This window comes from Mizuhopecten yessoensis, unplaced genomic scaffold (assembly GCF_002113885.1).
Source record: "Mizuhopecten yessoensis strain PY_sf001 unplaced genomic scaffold, ASM211388v2 scaffold3855, whole genome shotgun sequence".
NCBI lineage: Eukaryota > Metazoa > Mollusca > Bivalvia > Pectinida > Pectinidae > Mizuhopecten > Mizuhopecten yessoensis.
In genome coordinates, this window is record NW_018405253.1 from 179,673 (window position 1) to 203,366 (window position 23,694).

Genomic DNA, 23,694 nt, shown 5'->3' on the forward strand with positions numbered 1-23,694 from the left:
GAATATTACATAGCAGGATCAAGACAAAGTCATATGTATCACGCTAGACTACGTCTGGGATTTTCTCCTATAGCAGCTTTCTCAATATTTCTGTCTTTGTTAAAACAACAAGCACCACTGGATAGCGATTCCTCATCCGCATTTAACTTATTGTATACTAGGCTCTACCTAGAGGTAAACCACAAAGAGATGTGTTTTGGGTGGGGAGAATACATATTTAAGATTGTATACAAAATATTTGTTGTCTTGCTGATTATTCTTCCTTGAAACTTAAATTATTGACCCTTGATTTCCTGGAAGTAATTCAAAATGGTCTGGCTCTACCGGTGTTATAAAAGTTTTTTTCCCCAATATCTCCGTCGTCATCCTTCTTATCTTCCTCGTCGTTGTCTTTATAGGGACCACGGAACCAAATCAAAAATAGATTGTGGGTTTTCCCCTTTGGGGCAGAAGATTTAATAGGAAGGTGAATGCCTCAGGGCCTGCTGGTTGGATATTTAGGTGGCATTAGTTTCAAAAGCTTTATGTGTGGGTTGAGCAATATATATAGATGTAATATGCATACAAAAAATATTAAAATTGTTCAAGTCTGCTTTTGTCTGGGTGAGTTTATTAAGTGTGAAATTTGTTGTTAATTTTGGTCAATATTTGGTGCCGAATTCAATACAAGATGGCGGTCCCCATATAAAAAAAGTTCAAATAGGCAGAATTTTTAAATATTTTATTTACAGTTGTGTGAGATGATATTATTCAAAATGAGGGCAGGTTAACCAGTGCAGATAACCCGATTTAACCAGGACAGTGGTAAACGTTAACACTATCGTCTATGGAAAATCATTTAGTTTTGCGGTCACTATAAAAAGATGCAGAATATGACGTTTCACACCATTCAAGCGTCCATGAAAATCAGATGATGGGACCCACCAGCATATTTCTGGTTGTGAATCTAATCATGGATGTGTTTTGGCAGAAATAAGAGGGTAAATTAGCTGCAGAAGGATACTATGATGGAAATATTCACCCATATAGAGCGTGAAGGGGGCCCATGGACCAGGGAGGATATGGGCGTATTGTCTGTCTGTCTGTCTGTCTGTCTGTCTGTCTGTACATTTTTCCTATCGTAAAATATTTTAAAATTGCACTAAAGTTTTAAGTTTTCGGTTGTATGGAATAAATACATTGTCAATATTTTTACATCGTGAGATGCAATTCAATATCGCAATTGTATGCTAAATGTTTTATTAACACTGCAAACATAGTATTGTTTAGTATGATGTTTGTCTTTTGTATGGTGTTTGTCTTTAGTATGATGTTTGTCCTTAGTATGATGTTTGTCTTTAGTATGATGTTTGTCTTTAGTATGATGTTTGATGTTTGTCTTTAGTATGATGTTTGTCTTTAGTATGATGTTTGTATTTAGTAAGATGTTTGTCTTTAGTATGATGTTTGTCTTTAATATTTCCAATCGAAAAAAATGGAAATATTTTCCTTAATGTACTTTTGAAAAACAGGAAAGAGAAAACAAACGTCTGAAAATGTGTCACCTCTGATAAATGTATGGGTTAGCCATAAGTGTGGCGGATCCTATGGTCCCCACACCTTCGATAACTGTATGGGTTAAACATACCTGTGATGGATCCTATGGTCCCCACACCTTCGATAACTGTATGGGTTAAATAAACCTGTGGCGGATCCTATGGTCCCCACACCTTCGATAACTGTATGGGTTAACCGTACCTGTGGCGAATCCTATGGCCTTCAGAGCTTCGTTTGTTTCTATTTGAAATTTCATGTTCCAGAATGATCTTTGTGATTTAATATTCTTTCATTATTTGTAAATTTCAACCCTCTAAAGCTTGTATCATTAAACCAAACACGTTGTACTTTTTTTAAATGCTCATTCACCTGCCTCGGCATTCCTCCCATAATAAGTATTAACACTGTATCAAGAAATTGTCCAATAAGTTCTGGTTTGTGACCAATCCATGTGTCCTGGATACGAGACATAACCACAGCAGGATTCATTATAGAAAAAGGAATCGCCAGCACCTGAAGACACAGTAAAATATTCATAAGTCACACTGACTTCTTATCAAAGTCAAACAAGAAATGATACCACTCAATTATAACCCTTACATTAACTAGCGAGATATCAAAGCAAACTATTAATAAAATAATCTGCCTTTCCACCCACGTAACGAACATGATCCAAAAGGAAACGACGCAATCAAGGATAGAATGTGGGTCACCAACAATTTAAGATACATTGACCATTTCTTTAATCATAAAAGACACTAACTAATCCTAGTTTTATTGTGACTGATTTTATATGAGAACCAGCATTTTGTTTTTTTGTTATTCAAATGTGTTCCCAGTAGGATTTCCATGATGTGGTGCTTGGTACTGGTGATCCTTTTACTGCTCGAGATTTGCAGAAAAATTGGCAGCCTTTCTGACATTATTTCCTTCACTCAGCAAGTCCCCTTTGCTATAGAAGGCTGCTGGGTGTTAGCCGAAAGCTAACCAATAAGTAGTCAGACTAAGTTTAATGAAACAGTGAAAAACGCACATTCGCACATTAAACACACACACAGTGTACCTAAAGCTCCTAAAGTGAAAGCTTCCCAGAACAGGTCTCCAAACAACTCAGGGAAGAAGAGCAATCCTCTCATTTTGTTTCCGTATTTTTGCTGGAAAGGATTAAAGATGGTGAAGTATTTCTTACTGCGGACCTTCGGATTGATATCCCAGACACATAAATAGACACATCTGACAATAAAAACCTCAATAACCTGTGTAACTAGTAAAGGGAAGATACTGAATCATGTCCATCCTTCCCCATTTATATAAGACATACTTCACCTATGATAATATTTCTGTCGGACAGTTATATATATATATATATATATATATATATAATAAAAAGTGATTAAATGTCCATGTGAAGGAAGTAAATATAGAAAAAATAAAATTAACGACCGACTAAAAAACTAGCTGCTTTCACCCTTCACAGGGCTCTTCAGGTTTATTCAAAAGAGAACAACGTCGTGACGTCACAATTACATGTCATCNTTTCACCCTTCACAGGGCTCTTCAGGTTTATTCAAAATAAACCTGAAGAGCCCTGTGAAGGGTGAAAGCAGCTAGTTTTTTAGTCGGTCGTTAATTTTATTTTTTCTATATATATATATATATATATATGTTCATTAAAAGGTTATAATTTAGTTTGTATAACACATAACTTCATCAATATCAGTTGCCATCTTTGGTAGCTATGCATTGATTTGTGGAGCAGATATAAGTTTCGGAGCTGACATGTTATCAAACTATTGCACATGAACACTGAACAAAATATTTTCCAGGAAAACGTAAGAATTTTAACTCATTCTGACCCTTGCGTAAAAGTGGAAGAAAATTATAAACCATCCAGTCAACCCCAATATTCACACGAAAAATATATAATAGATTCTGTTAAAAAAGATTTAAAAACTAAACTATTGATTGGCGGTTGTTTCTAACTGGAATAAATTAAGAGTTGTTCGCATTTTATAACACACAACTTCAACAATTTCAGAATGATTCGCTTTTGTAGATAGCTAACGTCAACAATAGCAGAGCTTCTCTGTTCGTTTTAGCACCAAGAATTAAACAAGTTGAGTTTTATGAAAATATAGATCTACATTTTAGATATCATAGGAACTCTACAGCTTCTGTGCCTCAAAGGGGAGAAGAGAGTACACATGCATTTTGGGAGTATGGCTCCCACCTTTCAAAAATACCGCATCCACCACTGACTAACGAAGGATACGGTTATTTTACCCAATAATACATACTGGTATAAATGCCTGTAAAAGAAACCTTGAACGGTGTACTGATGTCACAAATCGTCTTATTACACACATTTGTATCTATATAAATGTCAAGTGAGTGCTGACTGAAATCTGTCTTACACATAGCCATGCCAATGCTAAATCTGACAGGTCCTACTAAAGCCCAGACCAATCCGTCTCTGCCCATAGCCTCAGCTGTTCCAATGATAAACCACCTCCTACATGTGAAGCTGTAGAATAGTAATGATATAAAAGATTTAGATCAACTGTTCTATTGAAATAGCCACCCTACCTGTGTAGTGTAGAATATAATCCTAAAGGCTTTGGTACTATTCTGAATTGAGATTGCACTATGCCCTGTTAAACATCACTATTAGATAGAGTATAATCAGTTACCAAAGTATTTCCCTGTAATCCGTTATCAATTTAACAGGATTCACAAACGCTACTGATGTATAATATCTTCAAATAAACACTAATATGCATTATAATAATCAATACAAATACGGTGTAAGGGAGGGCATGGAGTTCGCATGTTTAAGGCTTTTGACCCTCTTCGATCAATAGCCCTTCACCGGTTAGGTCGCAGATTCGTTGTCTTCCTTGGGCAGTCGCCATGCAGGTACTGACCGCAGGTCGGTGTTTTTTCCTGCATGAACTCTGATTTTCCTCCACCACCGAAACCTGACACGTCCTTAAATGACCATAGCTGGTAAGAGGATGCAAAATACAAACAAGCAAACCAGGTAGGGAAGCACATGTTTAGTAAGTTGTTGCAGACAGTAAAACAATTAAATATTTCTTACACTTATAATTGCTTCGCGACACCAAACTTATTCAACTTACTCAATTAGAGCAAAAACTATTTAGTAGCTTATTGTTGTTGCTCTTAACCCTTTAATGACAACCTATCCCTCAGGTCCCTATCCCGAAACCTTTACGCCTTGTCCCGATAATTACAATCTCTCCGTCTGGTCTCGAAAATGATATCCTCTCCGGTCGTCTCCATAATGACAAATGTAACACATTTTTTAAACCCATTTAAATTTATGAACATTGTAATATCGGTTACCAAGCCTCTAATTCGTAAAAACGTAACAATACAGGTAACTCCAGGAACTTATTCATACTGTATGATCATAATGATATAGGTTACTCTGTTATTTCAGTACATGGGAAATTATCCTAATCGGAGGAAAACTGCAAAGATACATGTTTGGGGTCTGAAGAATATATATCTCAGGTTGTATGAATACTATTTGATGTCTTGCTGATTATCTGGCTTAAATATTGATGGTAACACAAGAACATGGTAACCTATTAGATTTTGAAAATATTTAAGCATTAACTTGAACATATTTGTTATGTAATAGAGAAAATACGGAGTGTACTCTAAATAAACCGCGAAGCGGTTTATGATGAGAGTACACTCCGGTTTTTGTTGTTATATATCCATAACATAAAAAATATATTCAAGTCAATCCTTATGATTTAATCTACTTTACACAATCCCTGTGAAAATTCACTTTTATTGATGGACTCTTTTCTCTTAGACATTACGTCGCTGTATCAGCCAATCAAAAGCAACGTTACAAACGGCGACATCGTTTTATTGTACGTTTTTGGGCTGATAACATAAATGTTTAAGCCAATGAAAATGCTTGGACTACAAGCAAGATTAACTTATTAATGAATAACATTTAATTACATAGCAAATGTTTTCAAAGGAAACAAACATTCTTCAATAAGGATTATTGCATTCATCTTCAAACGTTTCAAGGTGAATGCTTCACAAGTAATGTTTGATTTCCAAAAATTGATGTTTTTATCTAAATTGTGATTTAAAAAAAAAAGAGCTGACAATTTAATTATTATAATAGATTCTTTTATTAAGACTGGGTTACATATTTAGATTCACATCATATTTACAAAATAGCCGTGTTATAATAAATCATTGACATAAATGTAAAATCAATGATATTACATATACATATTCTGACACGTATATGCGGTCTTATATATCCTGAACTGGGTAAAATATGCAGTAAGAGTCTTAGTTAATTGTTTCATAAAATGGTCACAGAGTAACAAAAGTGTGTTTTATAACCAGTTGTTATACAAAAAATCACAGGACTTTTTTTTATTGATAAAAGAACGTAAGTCGCGTAGGAATCTGATTAGTATAAATATTGAGAGCAGTAGCAGTCTCTATGAAGATTCTTATACATTTCTTAAACATTTTTCCAACGGAAGCATCATTACCCATTGTAAAGGTACAGATGTTGGAGAGAAACCAGTTTGATATGTAGGTGCATTACGGCGTTGCCAGTTCTTTCTTATGCATCAATTTAGACTATGAGGCATTAAATATCAAATCAAACATATTTATGTTTTAATTAATATTCCCAAAGAAGTTCTTCCTAGGCAATGGACTAATCTGGGATCAAGACAAAGTCAAATATATCACGCTAGATTACGTCTTGGATTTTATCTTATAACAGCTTCCTCAATATTTCTGTGTTAGTTAAAACAACCACTTGATAGCCAGCCCAGCTTCCGCTTTTATTTCTGTGCATGTAGCGTCTCCGTGTACTAGGTTATAGACATATATCCTTCTCAGAGGTTCAACCACAAAGAGATGTGTTTGGGGTGAGGAAAATACATATTAAAGGTTGTATAAATAATATTTATTGTCTTGCTAATTATTCTTCCCTGAGTGTTACGCAATTATATGGTTAATAACTAAACGTTGACATTAATGATAATGATAAAAGTTCATATGTTCAAAACGAATTAATTGGCGTCCGTTGATTTACTTGATGTAATTCAAAATGGTCTGGCTCTACCGGTACTATAAAAGGTTCTTTCTTTTCAATATCTCCGTCGTCATCTTTCTTCTCTTCCTCGTCCTCGTCTTTATAGCAACGGAAGATGTCGAATTTCATGGATAGCGTCCCTTGGGTGAACAGTCGCTCTGTTATGTACGACACAACGCAAATCGTGAAGAGGGAACAAAGCATTGACACAGTTTTGAAAGGGAAGAGCTGTCCGTATTCTTCGTGGTACATGGGATACTGGATCAATGGAGCTATCTTGAGGAACGGTTCCCCTCCCGCCACTCGGAGGAAAAGACCGATGACGAAGCCAGTAAGGCTGCCGTATGCATTCGCACACTTGACCCATAGAACACAGACAAGCTGAGGAAACTGTATGACGTACATCAGGTCACCGGACATTATGAATAACGACGACTATCGTCAGGCGAAGGACCCACACAATCTCTCTCTGGCTTGCCTGGAACATAAAAATTTCGTTTTTTAGATATTGATGAAACATTTCCAACCTAAAAGAATGCCACAAGTAAAGAAATAACGGGTCGGCAACACAATATCACATACACTGCACTTAGCAACTTTCAACCTTAGTTAAAAAACAATATTTTTGAATATATAAAATGACGTGCATTTTAACCTCTCCACGTACCATTAACATTTGAACACTATTTTCATATAATGGTTCACGAGTATATGACTACAGGAATATATTAATCTATTATGTTTCCTTTCTCTCTCAATTCCCAGGGCCATTCTATCATCACTTTAATTCTTGTACCAGAAGTATGACGATTGTTGTCACATTTGTACATAGTCAATATAATGATGTAACTATATCACTTCTCTTAATTCAAGCTTTCAATTTTCTGTTAAATATAATATATATTTCACATGTGAGTATATTATAATTATACTTCACAAATGCAAAGCACGAATATCGGTACATTCTGCGCTGAAATGTAATCATTGTACAGGAGAACAGTAAATTATTCTATTTATCACATTTGTAAAGTTACCTACAACAACGGAAATGATAATACGTCAATAAATAAATTATTGATAAATTATTCAAAATTTGGAATTCGATAGCGCAGCATTCTGCGGAAAATGACTTTAAATGTGTTCAAACAAAATACCTCAAGCCGCTTTCAAGGCCAAATGTGTCAAAGGCATTGAACACTTCAAATGATATAAAATAATTTAGACTTAGAATAATTATATTTTAATTGTTCTTCGCTTGAATGAACGTCTTAGTAACATTGACCAAAATTCAAAGTCAAGGTGTCAATCGTGGTAATTATCTTTTAGCAACTTCTTCTAAATATACAGTTATTTTTTTTTGTCTTTAACCTGCTTAGTGGAGGGCTTTCATTTTTGCTCAACTTATTGATGTTGTCATTGAGTCAAATGATCAAAATCCTTAAAGACTTCGTCTCAAGAATTGCTGGTCACAAGGCATTAACTTGCTTGTCTAGATATGCCTAGCTGTCAGACATGTACAATGTGTTGAAATCTCTTCACAACCATTTTAATTTTGAATCAATATTTTTCATCATAACATCTACATCAGCTGTGTGGGTGTTTCCCCGAATCCTTGTCATCATTTATATTATGTTGAAAAATATTTTGTTATTTTGAAAATATTACAATGTTTTAACAGTAAAATATAGCAGATAAGTTGATACCATCCTTTTGTCTTGCAAAACAATTTTTGATGGCATGTTAAACACAATTTTATCATTTTCTTAAAAAATTGGAACATGCTAAATGCTTAAAAAATAAACAAGTTTTGATTGCAAAACATGTTTTAATGCATGTTCTTTTATGGAATTATACCTTAGGTCGAAATATATTTTTGTATACATTATTTGCGAATACACTTCCAGTAGCTAAAACACACGAGTCTTCAGATGACATGACTGCTGCCGAGACGGCTCCTATACCAATGATGGAGACCGCTGTTGGGCAGAGGTACTGAAGTACCATTGGGAAAATGTGAGCCCACTGTTTGTACTCAAGCGGCACATTTCCCGGATATTCAGTGGCGTTCCAATCTTAAACAGATTTTTCAACAGTCTATTGTTCATACTGTAACATATTGTTATTGTTAACATTAAATTCTAAACTATTTTCGAGTTAGTGGATTAAATCTATTATCAATATTTTTACATTGTGAGATATGTTATTCAATATTGCAATTGTATGCTAAATGTATATCTATCAACACTGCAAACATAGTAAATACACATATTGTTCTTATTGGGAAATAATTCTATTGTTTACATACTAAATTAAGATGTTATAAACATTTTACAGTGAGTAGTTAATATTTTATAATGTTTTGCTAGTCTTATAAGATACATACTGGATATTTCTATCACATTTTACATGCTTTTATGAAAGTTTTATGATAAACTATGAAAATACTATGGTGTTGCCGGTTACCTTCGTAGTTCACTAAAACTTGGAAATTAAATTTACAAAGCCTGCAATTTTCGGGAATGTTGCCTCTATTGTGAACCTACAGGGATATATCCCAACGCTTTGTTAAAACGACGACAAACAATATACAGTTGAACTGTTTTCAGTTTATTTATGTTAACCTCAGAGATTAAGTTCATCTGTCATAAAACATACAATCTATGTCAAACAATATCACCAGATCGTTTGATATAGCATACATAGGTACAACGATACTTAAACAGTAGTAATAGGGTTACAATAGAGTTTATAACGCGGATAATATCTATGCGTGACATAAACATGTGTCATTACAGGAAACAGGTTTTACGATCACGTATTCCATCAATGTACATATTTTAGCGGTAATAATTTTAACTTAGCGCTTTTAGTGCTTTAACTATTACGTTAAATTATGATGGCGCTTATTGATGCTTCTGTAAACTAAGTTGTTGCATATGCTCTGAGATCATTTTGTTATATGGTAACCTGCTGAAATTAGAAAATCTGCTAAAATGTCGCGGTAATTATCGTAATTGTTACCTGTGAACTAGCAACTAAATTAATCATTGGTCAAGCTGTTCAAAACGTTTTTATTGAATTGTTGAAAGAAATGATTGGATACATTAATTGATTATACTATTTTAATCAAACCAATGGTTGTAATATTTTGATTATACCGTGGATTGTTATTTGTTTCATTAAACCATGGATTGGGATATTTGTATTGAACTGTTTGTTATGAAAATGTGAAGGAATAAGCGACTTGTTAATTATGATGTTTGTTATGAAATAATTGGAATTGGAATTATTTTCCTCAGTGAACTTAAAAAAACAGAAAATAACGTTAAAAGATTTGTCACCTTTGAGAACTGTTTAGGTTAGCCATACCTGTGGCGGATCCAATGGCCCTCACAGCTGTGGGAGGTAGGGCTAGCAGTAGGGAGATACATGCTGCCATTAAACACGCATTCCGGGCTATCTTTGGACTCTTACAGGCAAGCACGCGTTGGTACAGCGCCTACGAAACAGCAAAAATAGTCAAGTTATCCCCTCTTGAGCAAGAAAGGCAATTTTACGTTGTAATGAATGTTAAAAAATTACAGGTAATTCACCGTTCGGTTATTACTACTTGAGCTTTAATGGGACCAAAATGACTTCCGTAATACACTTTCTTTTGTTGTGTGTTAATTCCAACCATCTACAGCTTGGATTATCAAACTCAATACTTTGTACTCTTATTTAGTTCTCACTCACCTGCCAAGGCATTCCCCCATAATAAGCATTAATGCTGTATCAATGTACAGTCCAATGAGTTCTGGTTCCATGTGGCCAGTCCATGTGTCCTGGATACGAGACATATCCACCGCAGGATTCATTATAGAAAAAGGTATCGCCAGCACCTGAAGAAACATAAAACAATTCACAAATAGTCATGCTTCTAGTGTTTAAGAAACAATATAAGCACACTGAAATCTTATAAAAGTAAAACAGATATCACACTATAGCAACTATACTCCAATCAAAAGATATCAATTAAAGTAACGAGAACGAGAAACCAAGTGATCAAAAAGGAAACGACGCCTTCATGATGTCTCCCTCAAATCTAGGAAAGAATGTGGGTCACCAACAATTTAAGATACAGTGACCAACTATTTAGTCATGGAAGAAACTAACTATTCCAACTTTTTTAGTGACTGATCTTGCATAGAAGCTTTATTGTGACTGATCTTATATGGAAGCTTTATTGTGACTGATCTTGTATAGAAGCTTTATTGTGACTGATCTTGTATAGAAGCTTTATTGTGACTGATCTTATATGGAAGCTTTATTGTGACTGATCTTATATGGAGGCTTTATTGTGACTGAACTTGTATGGAAGCTTTGTTGTGACTGATCTTGTATGGAAGCTTTATTGTGCCTGATCTTGTATGGAAGCTTTATTGTGACTGATCTTGTATGGAAACTTTATTGTGACTGATCTTGTATGGAAGCTTTATTGTGACTGATATTGTATGGAAGCTTTATTGAGTCTGATCATGTATGGAAGCTTTATTGTGACTGAACTTGTATGGAAGCTTTGTTGTGACTGATCTTGTATGGAAGTTTTATTGTGACTGATCTTGTATGGAAACTTCATTGTGACTGATTTTGTATGGAAGCTTTATTATGACTGATCTTATATAGAAGCTTTATTGTGACTGATCTTGTATGGAAGCTTTATTGTGACTGATCTTATATAGAAACTTTATTGTGACTGATCTTGTATGGAAACCAACACTGTAATTTGCTTGTTAGGAGAATGCGGGTCCCCGAAAATATAAGTAGTATTTCCATGGTTTGGTGCTTGGTTTTTGGAATCATTTACCTGCTCGAGAATTACATAATCAAAGTGCCGAGCGCACTAAGGGCTGCTGTGTATGAAGGATTCAAATAATGGAATAAAGGAGGTAGAATATTAGTACAGAATGGCAGTAAATAATAAAAAAACATGTTGTTGAGTAAGGGTCATAATAGCCCATACCTTAATCATAATTTTCAATAAAAATATATATAATTAGCAGAGTATTGCTAAAACAATATAGGTCCCTTACTGGCTACCATTAGCAGTATATAAAAAGTAACGATGACCTTGATCCAACAGCCCTGAAATTGAAATTTGTCTGATAATATGGTCCTTAACTAGTGTTTCAAATCGATGGAAATCCTTCAAGGAATGAAGCTGCTACAGTGCAGAAAATGATCTTTTTAAAAATAGTAACAGTAACCTTGACCAGACAACCTTGCAAACCAAAATTGTCCCGTAAGATTATGGGAAAGTTTACGATTAAATAAAAAAATAAAAAAAAATGTTATATAGATAATGTAAATGAATAATAATGATATTATTATTACAATTTGTTATTATCATGATTAATTATACAAAAATATTAAAACGAGATTGTATTATTTCCAGTGCGTGTAATCACGGACTTATGCAAGTCCTTTGTGTATCTCTCCTTCTTTCGATATCGTAACGAAGGTTAAAGATCTATATAATTATTCAGTTTCTGGTTAATGTGGATAATATGTATATACGGTTTTAATTTTTGATGTTCAATATGCTATATTCACGAAGCACTTGTATTATACTAATCAGGCCATTATCTCGAGACTGTATAGGGAAGCTATCTACAAACTCGTAAGGCACAGCTGCTGTCGTATTGGGAAGCTATCTATAAACTCGTTAGGCACAGCTGCTGGCGGCTACTTTAGTATAAGTCAACATTCTCTTTCACTTGGAGACTTTCCATTGAGACAAAGAAAACACGAAGCCTACTTAATCAAGGACAGTTATCAAACAATCGTTCAACAAGTCGCGAGCATAAAACTACGCAATGATGGACAAGGGGAGAAAACACTTACACACACACTTTAGAGTATTAGAATACGAGGCGTAGTAATTTGAACCAAATACAATTCGGAACTTTCAGTGATTAAAAGAGCCACTGTTAAAGATCTTTACATATTTTCTTTGATTTGTTTGTCTTATACAGATACTATACAGATTTATTTTACCATAGCATACCATTGATCATATCATAAAATAATGACCACATTGTCTAAACATCCAAAAAACGTAGTAATCTGAGATTGATTTAGTTCATGATGCCCACTAAAAAAACTCGTCTTTTCGTAAAATTTTAACATTTTTTCTTTGATTTGTTGATCGTTTTCATATGTATTTCATCATTTTATAGCATTAATCATACCATGAAATAATCAACACAGCATTTACAGATCTTCCGCGGAAGAAGAAAGTCTGTTGTTTGGTTTTGATTTTCCCAGGCTTGGCAATGACCGCTATGAATGCTGTACAGAGCATCCAAAAAAGGGCAACCCTCCATTACTCGTTAGGAAACCTCCATTTATTGATGATTACGAGGAACAGATGAATGGCCTTCACATTTTCCCGAACCTGAACTAGAATAAAGAACTTTACACACTGCCTATGTCATCCATTAAACTGACATAATTTCCTCCACTCGGTATTTCCCCTTTCATTAGGGCTGAAGAAGGCTAATATAAAAGACAAATTTCTACAGATTGCACACGACACTCAAAAATGATCAGGGTAGTTCAAATCTGTTTGTACAAAACACACATTCACATAATGAAACCCTACCAAGCCAACTGCAATGAAGAAGAGCTGTATGACGTCAATGTAAGCCACTGCGTAGAGGCCCCCAAATAAGGTATAGCCGACCGCCACACAGGTGGACACGTTCACGGACATGGTCATATCTAGTACTATGGATAGCGTCGTGCCTGAAAACATTTCATTATCAATTAAATTACAAAGGGGAAAAAACGATGGTATTGTGGTGACAAAGACAAGATGGGAACAGAAAGACAAAGACAAGATGGGAACAGAGATATCTGTAGAGAGACAAAGACAAGATGGGAACAGAGATATCTGTAGAGAGACAAACACAAGATGGGATTAGAGATACCTGTAGAGAGAGAAAGACAAGATGGGAACAGAGATATCTGTAGAGAGACAAGAACAAAATGGGAGTAGAGATATCTGTAGAGAGACAAAGACAAGATGGGAGTAGAGATACCTGTAGAGAGAGAAAGACAAGATGGGAACAGAGATATCTGTAGAGAGACAAACACAAGATGGGATTAGAGATACCTGTAGAGAGAGGAAGACAAGATGGGAACAGAGATATCTGTAGAGAGAGAAAGACAAGATGGGAACAGAGATATCTGCAGAGAGACAAGAACAAAATGGGAGTAGAGATATCTGTAGAGAGAAAAAGACAAGATGGGAGTAGAGATACCTGTAGAGAGAGAAAGACAATATGGGACCAGAGATATCTGTAGAGAGACAAGGACAAGAGGGGAGTAAATATATCTGTAGAGAGACATAGACAAGATGGGAGTAGAGATATCTGTAGAGAGACAAAGACAAGATGGGAACAGAGATACCTGTTCATTTTCTTCCACTCATGATTTCACAGATGGCGCCACTATAAAGATATACAAATAGTTTTCATCGAAAGTATCAATTCAAATATAATAACCCAAACACAGTGTACCACAAGCTCCTAAAATTGCATTCTCCCAGAACAGGTCTCAAAACAACTGAGGGAGAAGAGCAATTCTCTCATTTTGTTTCCGTATTTTTGCTGGAAAGGATCAAAGACGGTGGAGTATTTCATACTGCGGACCTTCGGGGCGATTATTATCCCAGCTAGAGAAATAGACATATATGACGATAAATTTACAAAGCCACAATAACCTGTGTAACTAGTAACAGGGGTAGACACTAAATCATGCGCATCTTGTTCAATTTATTATAAGATATACTTCAATTATGGTGATATTTCTGTTGGACAACTAATCATTTCTATTCATAATTTTTTTTTAAATATCAGATATAAATCTTTTTCTGCGAAACAAATAACGTCAGCAATACCAGTTCAGTTGCCCTCTTTTGTTACAAAGCATTGATTTGTGGAGCGGTGCATTTTTCGAAGTTGATATTTTTCAAACTATTACGCATGAACATGTAACCTGCGTGACTATACAGGAGGTAGAAGTACGAACATCGTCTGTACACTGATATCATATTTCTCCTGGAAAACGTAGGTTTACTCATTCTGACCCTTGCGAAAAAACTGGAAGAGAAGAATAAACCATCCAGCAAACCCCGATGTTCAGACGTACAGTATGAGGAATTTTAAAGAAAAGTTTTTATAACTTATTTAACGTCAAAAGAACTTACTTTAAATACCCAATGTAACATTCTGAGTGTATTCGACCTATCTTTCTTTGAACACTGGGTCACATTCGCCAACCTGAAATATACACCGGCCATTCTGGTAGGTTGTTGACAAATATTTGATTGTATTAAAACCAATATGGCTTCAGTTGCTGGTTTTCGTTCCATTTGTTTTAGATTTTAAATATATGTCAATTACAGTCTTCGCTGCTTTAAACAAATTCAACCAATATGAGTATGAAATCTGCGGTTGTTTCTAACTTGAACAATATGATAGTTGGCTCTCATTTTTATAACACATAGCTTCGACAATTTCAGAATAACTTGTTATTGTAGAACATTTAACTTCAACAATATCACAACTGCTCTCTTCTGTTTAGCACAAAGCATCAAACAAGTGTAGTTGTATGGAAATAAAGATATGCATTTTAGCTAATAGCGTTAATATTTTAAGTTCAACACTAGTGACATCTGTCTAGATTCACATATACATTTCTGACAAAGGCTTCAAATGCATTTTTGCTGAGATTAGAGGCATATAAGAGCGCTACAGGTGTCTGCTTTTGACAACCGGAAGTTTACAAACCAAACCGGTGAAGTGGAACGGTAACAACCCTGACGTTTGACCCATATCAATCCGCCATCACACATTAAAATCTACTAAAACTATACATTTTTCTAAAGTTCAATATCTGTAGATTTCATTCAATGTAAAACATGTCAACAATTACTCGGAGGCACTGTATTGAACCGGAACAATTTGAGGTAGGGATTACAATCGTATGAAACACTTGCTGATTGGATGATTTAGTTGTGTGAGTTCTGTAAGGGAGCACATGGAGTCCGCATTGGCCATGTTGTTAAGGCGTCTGACCGTCTACGATCATCTGCCACCGCCAGTGGCTTGCGGGTTCTGGCCGCAGGTCGTCGGTGTTTTCTGCAGTTACTCCGGTTTTCCTACACCACAAAAACCGGGCATGTCCTTAAATGACCATGGCTGATAAGAGGACGTAAATACAAACAAAACAAGGTAAGGAAGCACACGGTAAAAACTAAATAGTAAGTTGTTGCAGAAAGTCAAACAAGTAAATAAACAATTAAATATATATATTTAATTGCATTTATGATGTGTGCTTGTGGTTTTAATTTTAATTTAATAAAGTGTTATTTCAAGCGAGTGGCTTGGCTACACGCTTGGATATGCAAATTAGTCACGTGACAATATAATGACGTGACTGGCACACAAAAGCGTCACTGACAAGAAAGAGCAAAGGCTAAAGGTAAAAAGCCATTTATATTTGCATACCCACCACCTCCCCTATCTCCACTAGGGTGAAGTTGTGTGGTATTCTAAGTAATTCATTTTTACATTGCCTTTGCTCTTTAGTATGATAATTTTTCTCTTCAGTATTTTGTTATCAATTTGTATTTTTAGTCACGTTCATTATAATACCTCTATTTGTTAAGAGGGTTTAATCATTATGTAACGGTGAGGCCATATATACCCTCAACTACACTAGTCAAACTTGTTTTACATTACTTTGGCGAATACGTAATGCTATGTACTGTTATATGTACTGTTTTATTGCTAAAAAATATGTAAAGTCATATGCAGTTGTGTAATGTTGTTATATAATGTCGTTATAATAAACGGCAATCACAATTGTTGTTGAGTAGTTTTGTTGTCTAGTGTACAAGCTTGCAGTCTTGACGTCATACAATGTGAACAAGCAGCATGGCATAAGTATTTCTTACATTTATAATTGCTTCGCGACACCGAACTTATTCAACTTACTCAATTAGAGCAAAAAATATTTAGTAGCTTATTGTTGTTGCTCTGAACCCTTTAATGACAACCTCTCCATCAGGTCCCGATCCCGAAACCTCTACGCCTTGTCCCGATAGTTACAATAGCTTCGTCTGGTACCAATAATGACAATCTCTCCGTCTGGTCTCGATAATGATATCCTCTGCGGTCGTCTCCATAATGACAAATGTAACACATTTTTTAAACCCGCTTAAATTTATGAACATTGCAATATCGGTTACCAAGCCTCTAATTTGTAAAAACGTAACAATATATGTAACTCCAGGAACCCATTCATACTGTATGATCATAACGACATAGGTTACTCTGTAACCATTCGGAATGAGATCATTAGTTAAGTATGAATAATAAATACTTAGTTTGTTTTAAATTGAACATTTACTTTGCTAGCTTTTGAAAATTTGATTGAGAATGCAAAGTACATGTGTTTCGAATCTATAACGCTAAAACAGCTCACTATGCAACAATATGCCGGTAATTTCGGACCATCAATGAATTTTCGTAGATTATTGATTCATTGATTCATTGATTCGTTGATTATTCTTTATTTCAGGGACATGACTACCGTAAAGCCGTAGCTCACTGAATTAGATAGACAGGGACGGACTTTGCAGGCATTTTAAATGAGTGGTGGTTGTGGGGGATGGGGACGGGGGTCTGGCAATTAGGTCAGATGATTGAATATGTTGGAAATGTTTAATAATAAAGTTCTTATATACCGCTATAGCACAAACTAGTTCGTAGGTCGACTCAAAGCCCTTCACAAATTATTATCCGTGGTTATAGGGCATTTGCAACCAGCCAATATCTGTATCAACTCCCTGGGGAGCATACAGCCAGTGCTGCCTTTCGGCGTTCACAGCAAGCATTCTACAATTCTAGCACTACCCAACCGCGTACTCATTTACAGATGAGTAGACTGGAACAAGTGAAGTAAAGTATCTTGCTGTGCTGTCATTAAATTAAAAACAAAACTAGGATAGTGCATAATCTGTTACTTCAGCCACTTTCCTGAAACTTAACTTACAACATGACCATCAGAGAAAGCTTATCACTAAGCTTTACACTCAGTTGAACGGATCCGGTTTTGCGATCGGAAACAACCCTGCATTCCTAACGGTGTTTTAATGCCCAAGTTGATTCGTTACTAAAGAGCCTGCTCCGGATGTCGTGATTTTACTGATATATTTCGACGACAAANTTTTTAAGTTTTGGGTTGATAACATAAATGTTTAAGCCAATGAAAATGCTTGGACTACAAGCAATATTAACTTATTAATGAATAACATTTAATTACATAGCAAATGTTTTCAAAGGAAACAAACATTCTTCAATAAGGATTATTGCATTCATCTTCAAACGTTTCAAGGTGAATGCTTCACAAGTAATGTTTGATTTCCAAAAATTGACGTTTTTATCTAAATTGTGATTTTTTGAAAAAGAGCTGACAATTTAATTATTATAATAGATTCTTTTATTAAGACCGTGTTACATATTTAGATTCAAATCATATTTACAAAATAGCCGTGTTATAATAAATCATTGACATAGATGTAAAATCAATGATATTACATATACATATTCTGACACGTATATGGGGTCTTATATATCCTGAACTGGGTAAAATATGCAGTAAGAGTCTTCGTTAATTGTTTCATAAATTGATCACAGAGAAACTAAAGTGTGTTTTATAACCATTTGTTCTACAAAAAATCACGGGACTTTTTTTATTGATAAAAGAACGTAAGTCGGGCAGACATCTGGTAAGTATAAATATTGAGAGCAGTAGCAGTCTCTATGAAGATTCTTGTACATTTCTTAAACATTTTTCCAACGGAAGCATCATTAACCATTGTAAAGGTACAGATATGGGGGGAGGGGGAGAAACCAGTTTGATATGTAGGTGCATTACGGCGTTGCCAGTTCTTTCTTATGCATCAATTTAGACTATGAGGCATTATTTATCAAATCAAACATATTTATGTTTTGATTCATATTCCCAAAGAAGTTCTTCCTAGGCAATGTACTTATGTGGGATCAAGACAAAGTCAAATATATCACGCTAGATTACGTTTGGATTTTCTCTTATAACAGCTTCCTCAATATTTCTTTCTTTGTTAAAACAACCACTGGATAGCGACGCCTGCTTACGCTTTTATTTCAGTGCATGTAGCGTCTCTGTGTACTAGGTTATAGACATATATCCTTCTCAGAGGTTCAACCACAAAGAGATGTGTTTGGGGTGGGGAAAATACATATTAAAGGTTGTATAAATAATATCTGTTGTCTTGCTAATTATTCTTCCCCGAGTGTTACGCAATTATATGGTTAATAACTAAACGTTGACATTAATGATAATGATATAAGTTCATATGTTCAAAACGAATTAATTGGCGTCCGTTGATTTACTTGATGTAATTCAAAATGGTCTGGCTCTACCGGTGCTATAAAAGGTTCTTTCTTTTCAATATCTCCGTCGTCATCTTTTTTCTTTTCCTCGTCCGCGTCTTTATAGCAATGGAAGATGTTGAATTTCATGGATAGCGTCCCTTGGGTGAACAGTCGCTCTGTTATGTACGACACAACGCAAATCGTGAACAGGGAACAAAGCATTGACTCAGTTTTGAAAGGGAAGAGCTGTCCGTATTCTTCGTGGTACATGGGATACTGGATCAATGGAGCTATCTTGAGGAACGGTTCCCCTCCCGCCACTCGGAGGAAAAGACCGATGACGAAGCCAGTAAGGCTGCCGTATGTATTCGCACACTTGACCCATAGAACACAGACAAGCTGAGGAAACTGTATGACGTACATCAGGTCAGCGGACATTATGAATAGTCCGTACACACTGCCCACTGTGAGGGCAATGACCGCTCCAACGGTACCAACAACGACTATCGTCAGGCGAAGGACCCACACAATCTCTCTCTGACTTGCCTGGAACAGAAAAATTTCGTTTATGAAAGTGTCAAGGTAAACCTAACCAATCATTGAATATTATAAGTATTAGATATTGATGAAACATTTCCAACCTAAAAGAATGCCACAAGTAAAGAAATAACGGGTCGGCAACACAATATCACATACACTGCACTTAGCAACTTTCAACCTTAGTTAAAAAACAATATTTTTGAATATATAAAATGACGTGCATTTTAACCTTTCCACGTACCATTAACATTTGAACACTATTTTCATAAAATGGTTCACGAGTATACGAATCCAGGAATATATTAATCTATTATGTTTCCTTTCTCAATTCCCAGGGCCATTCTATCATCACTTTAATTCTTGTACCAGAAGTATGACGATTGTTGTCACATTTGTACATAGTCAATATAATGATGTAACGATATCACTTCTCTTAATTCAAGCTTTCAATTTTCTGTTAAATATAATATATATTTCACATGTGAGTATATTATAATTATACTTCACAAATGCAAAGCACGAATATCGGTATATTCTGCCCTGAAATGTAATCATTGTACTGGAGAACAGTAAATTATTCTATTTATCACATTTGTAAAGTTACCTACAACAACGGAAATGATAATACGTCAATAAAGAAATTATTGATAAATTAATCAAAATTTGGAATTCGATAGCGCAGCATTCTGCGGAAAATGACTTTAAATGTGTTCAAACAAAATACTTCAAGCCGCTTTCAAGGCCAAATGTGTCAAAGGCATTGAACACTTCAAATGATATCATATAATTTAGACTTAGAGTAATTCTATTTTAATTGTTCTTCGCTTGAATGAACGTCTTAGTAACATTGACCAAAATTCAAAGTCAAGGTGTCAATCGTGGTAATTATCTTTTAGCAACTTCTTCTAAATATACAGTTATTTTATTTTGTCTCTAACCTGCTTAGTGGAGGGCTTTAATTTTTGCTAAATTTATTGATGTTGTCATTGAGTCAAATGATCAAAATCCTTAAAGACTTCGTCTCAAGAATTACTGGTCACAAGTCATTAACTAGCTTGTCTAGATATGCCTAGCTGTCAGACATGTACAATGTGTTGAAAAATCTTCACAACCATTTTAATTTTGAATCAATATTTTTCATCATAACATCTACATCAGCTGTGTGGGTGTTTCCCCGAATCCTTGTCATCATTTACATTATGTTGAAAAATATTGTGTCATTTTGAAAATATTACAATGTTTTAACAGTAAAATATACCAGATAAGTTGATACCATCCTTTTGTCTTGCAAAACAATTTTTGATGGCATGTTAAACACAATTTTATCATTTTCTTAAAAAATTGTAACATGTTAAATGCTAATAAAATAAACAAGTTTTGATTGCAAAACATGTTTTAATGCATGTTCTTTTATGAAATTGGAGGCCAAAAAAACCCTAAACATAAGTTTATTCATTTTGCAAGACATTGTTAAAAGTCATATATACCTTAGGTCGAAATATATTTTTGTATACATTATTTGCGAATACACTTCCAGTAGATAAAACACACGAGTCTGCAGATGACATGACTGCTGCCGAGACGGCTCCTATACCAATGATGGAGACCGCTGTTGGGCAGAGGAACTGAAGTACCATGGGGAAAATGTGAGCCCACTGTTTGTACTCAAGCGGCACATTTCCCGGATATTCAGTGGCGTTCCAATCTTAAACAGATTTTTCAACAGTCTATTGTTCATACTGTAACATATTGTTATTATTAACATTAAATTTCAAACTATTTTCGACTTAGTGGATTAAATCTATTATCAATATTTTTACATTGTGAGATATGCTATTCAATATCGCGATTGTATGCTAAATGTATATCTATCAACACTGCAAACATAGTAAATACTCATATTGTTCTTATTGGGAAATAATTCTATTGTTTACTTACTAAATTAAGATGTTATAAACATTTTACAGTGAGTAGTTAATATTTTATAATGTTTTGATAGTCTTATAAGATACATACTGGATATTTCTATCACATTTTACATGCTTTTATGAAAGTTTTATGATAAACTATGAAAACACTATGGTGTTGCCGGTTACCTTCGTAGTTCACTAAAACTTGGAAATTAAATTTACAAAGCCTGCAATTTTCGGGAATGTTGCCTCTATTGTGAACCTACAGGGATATATCCCAACGCTTTGTTAAAACGACGACAAACAATATACAGTTGAACTGTTTTCAGTTTATTTATGTTAACCTCAGTGATAAAGTTCATCTGTCATAAAACATACAATCTGTGTCAAACAATATCACCAGATCGTTTGATATAGCATACATAGGTACAACGGTACTTAAACAGCAGTAATAGGGTAACAATAGAGTTTATAACGCGGATAATGTCTATGCGTGACATAAACATGTGTCATTACAGGAAACAGGTTTTACGATTACGTATTCCGTAAATGTACATATTTTAGCGGTAATAATCCTAACTTAGCGCTTTTTGTGCTTTCACTATTACGTTAAATTATGATGGCGCTGATTGATGCTTCTGTAAACTAAGTTGTTGCATATGCTCTGCGATCATTTTGTTATATGGTAACCTGCTGAAATTAGAAAATGTGCTAAAATGTCGCGGTAATTATCGTAATTGTTACCTGTGAACTAGCAACTAAATTAATCATTGTTCAAGCTGTTCAAAACGTTTTTATTGAATTGTTGAAAGGAGTGATTGGATACATTAATTGATTATACTATATTAATCAAACCAATGGTTGCAATATTTTGATTATACCGTGGATTGCTATTTGCCATACCTGTGGCGGATCCTATGGCCCCAACAACTGTGGGAGGTAGGGCTAGCAGTAGGGAGATACATGTCGCCATTAAACACGCATTCCGGGCTATCTTTGGACTCTTACAGGCAAGCACGCGTTGGTACAGCGCCTACGAAACCAAGTTAACAGCAAAAATAGTCAAATTATCCCCTCTTGAGCAGGAAAGGCAATTTTACGTTGTAATGAAATGTTAAAAATTTACAGGTAACTCACCGTTCGGTTATTACTACTTAAGCTTTAATGGGACCAAAATGACTTCTGTAATACACTATTTTTTATTGTGTGTTAATTCCAACCATCTACAGCTTGGATTATCAAACTCAACACTTTGTACTCTTATTCAGTTCTCACTCACCTGCCAAGGCATTCCCCCCATAATAAGCATTAATGCTGTATCAATGTACAGTCCAATGAGTTCTGGTTCCATGTGGCCAGTCCATGTGTCCTGGATATGAGACATATCCACCGCAGGATTCATTATAGAAAAAGGTATCGCCAGCACCTGAAGAAACATAAAACTATTCACAAATAATCATGCTTCTAGTGTATAACAATCAATATAAGCACACTGACTTCTTATCAAAGTAAAACAAATATCACACTATAGCAACTATACACACGTATAACATTAACTCCAATCAAAAGATATCAATTAAAGTAACGAGAACGAGAAACCTAGTGATCCAAAAGGAAACGACGCCTTCATGATGTCTCTCTCAAATCTAGGATAGAATTTGGGTCACCAACAATTTAAAATACAATGACCAATTATTTAGTCATGGAAGAAACTAACTATTCCAACTTTTATTGTGACTGATCTTATATGGAAGCTTTATTGTGACTGATCTTGTATGGAAGCTTTATTGTGACTGATCTTGTATGGAAGCTTTATTGTGACTGATATTGTATGGAAGCTTTATTGTGACTGATCATGTATGGAAGCTTTATTGTGACTGATCTTGTTTGGAAGCTTTATTGTGACTCATCTTATATGGAAGCTTTATTGTGACTCATCTTATATAAAAGCTTTATTGTGACTGATCATGTATGGAAGCTTGATCTTGTATGGAAGCTTTATTGTAACTGATCTTGTATGGAAGCTTTATTGTGACTGATCTTATATGGAAGCTTTATTGTGATTGATCTTATATAAAAGCTTTATTGTGACTGGTCTTGTATGGAAGCTTTATTGTGATTGATCTTATAT

At 34.9% G+C, this 23,694-nt stretch overlaps 1 protein-coding gene across 1 annotated transcript in view; it reads right to left on the reverse strand.

The window, feature by feature from the left end:
• Nucleotides 1-15,701: 15,701 nt before the first annotated feature.
• LOC110448166 (high-affinity choline transporter 1-like) overlaps nucleotides 15,702-23,694 on the reverse strand; it is a 14,041-nt gene continuing 6,048 nt past the window's right edge. Inside the window, exons 2-6 of the mRNA XM_021494266.1 lie at nucleotides 22,843-22,989; nucleotides 22,467-22,596; nucleotides 21,141-21,358; nucleotides 19,132-19,659; nucleotides 15,702-15,851 (exon numbers count right to left, since the gene is read on the reverse strand). Of these exons, the coding sequence (XP_021349941.1) occupies nucleotides 15,702-15,851; nucleotides 19,132-19,659; nucleotides 21,141-21,358; nucleotides 22,467-22,596; nucleotides 22,843-22,989 (1,173 nt within the window). The remainder of the gene's footprint in view (nucleotides 15,852-19,131; nucleotides 19,660-21,140; nucleotides 21,359-22,466; nucleotides 22,597-22,842; nucleotides 22,990-23,694) is intronic.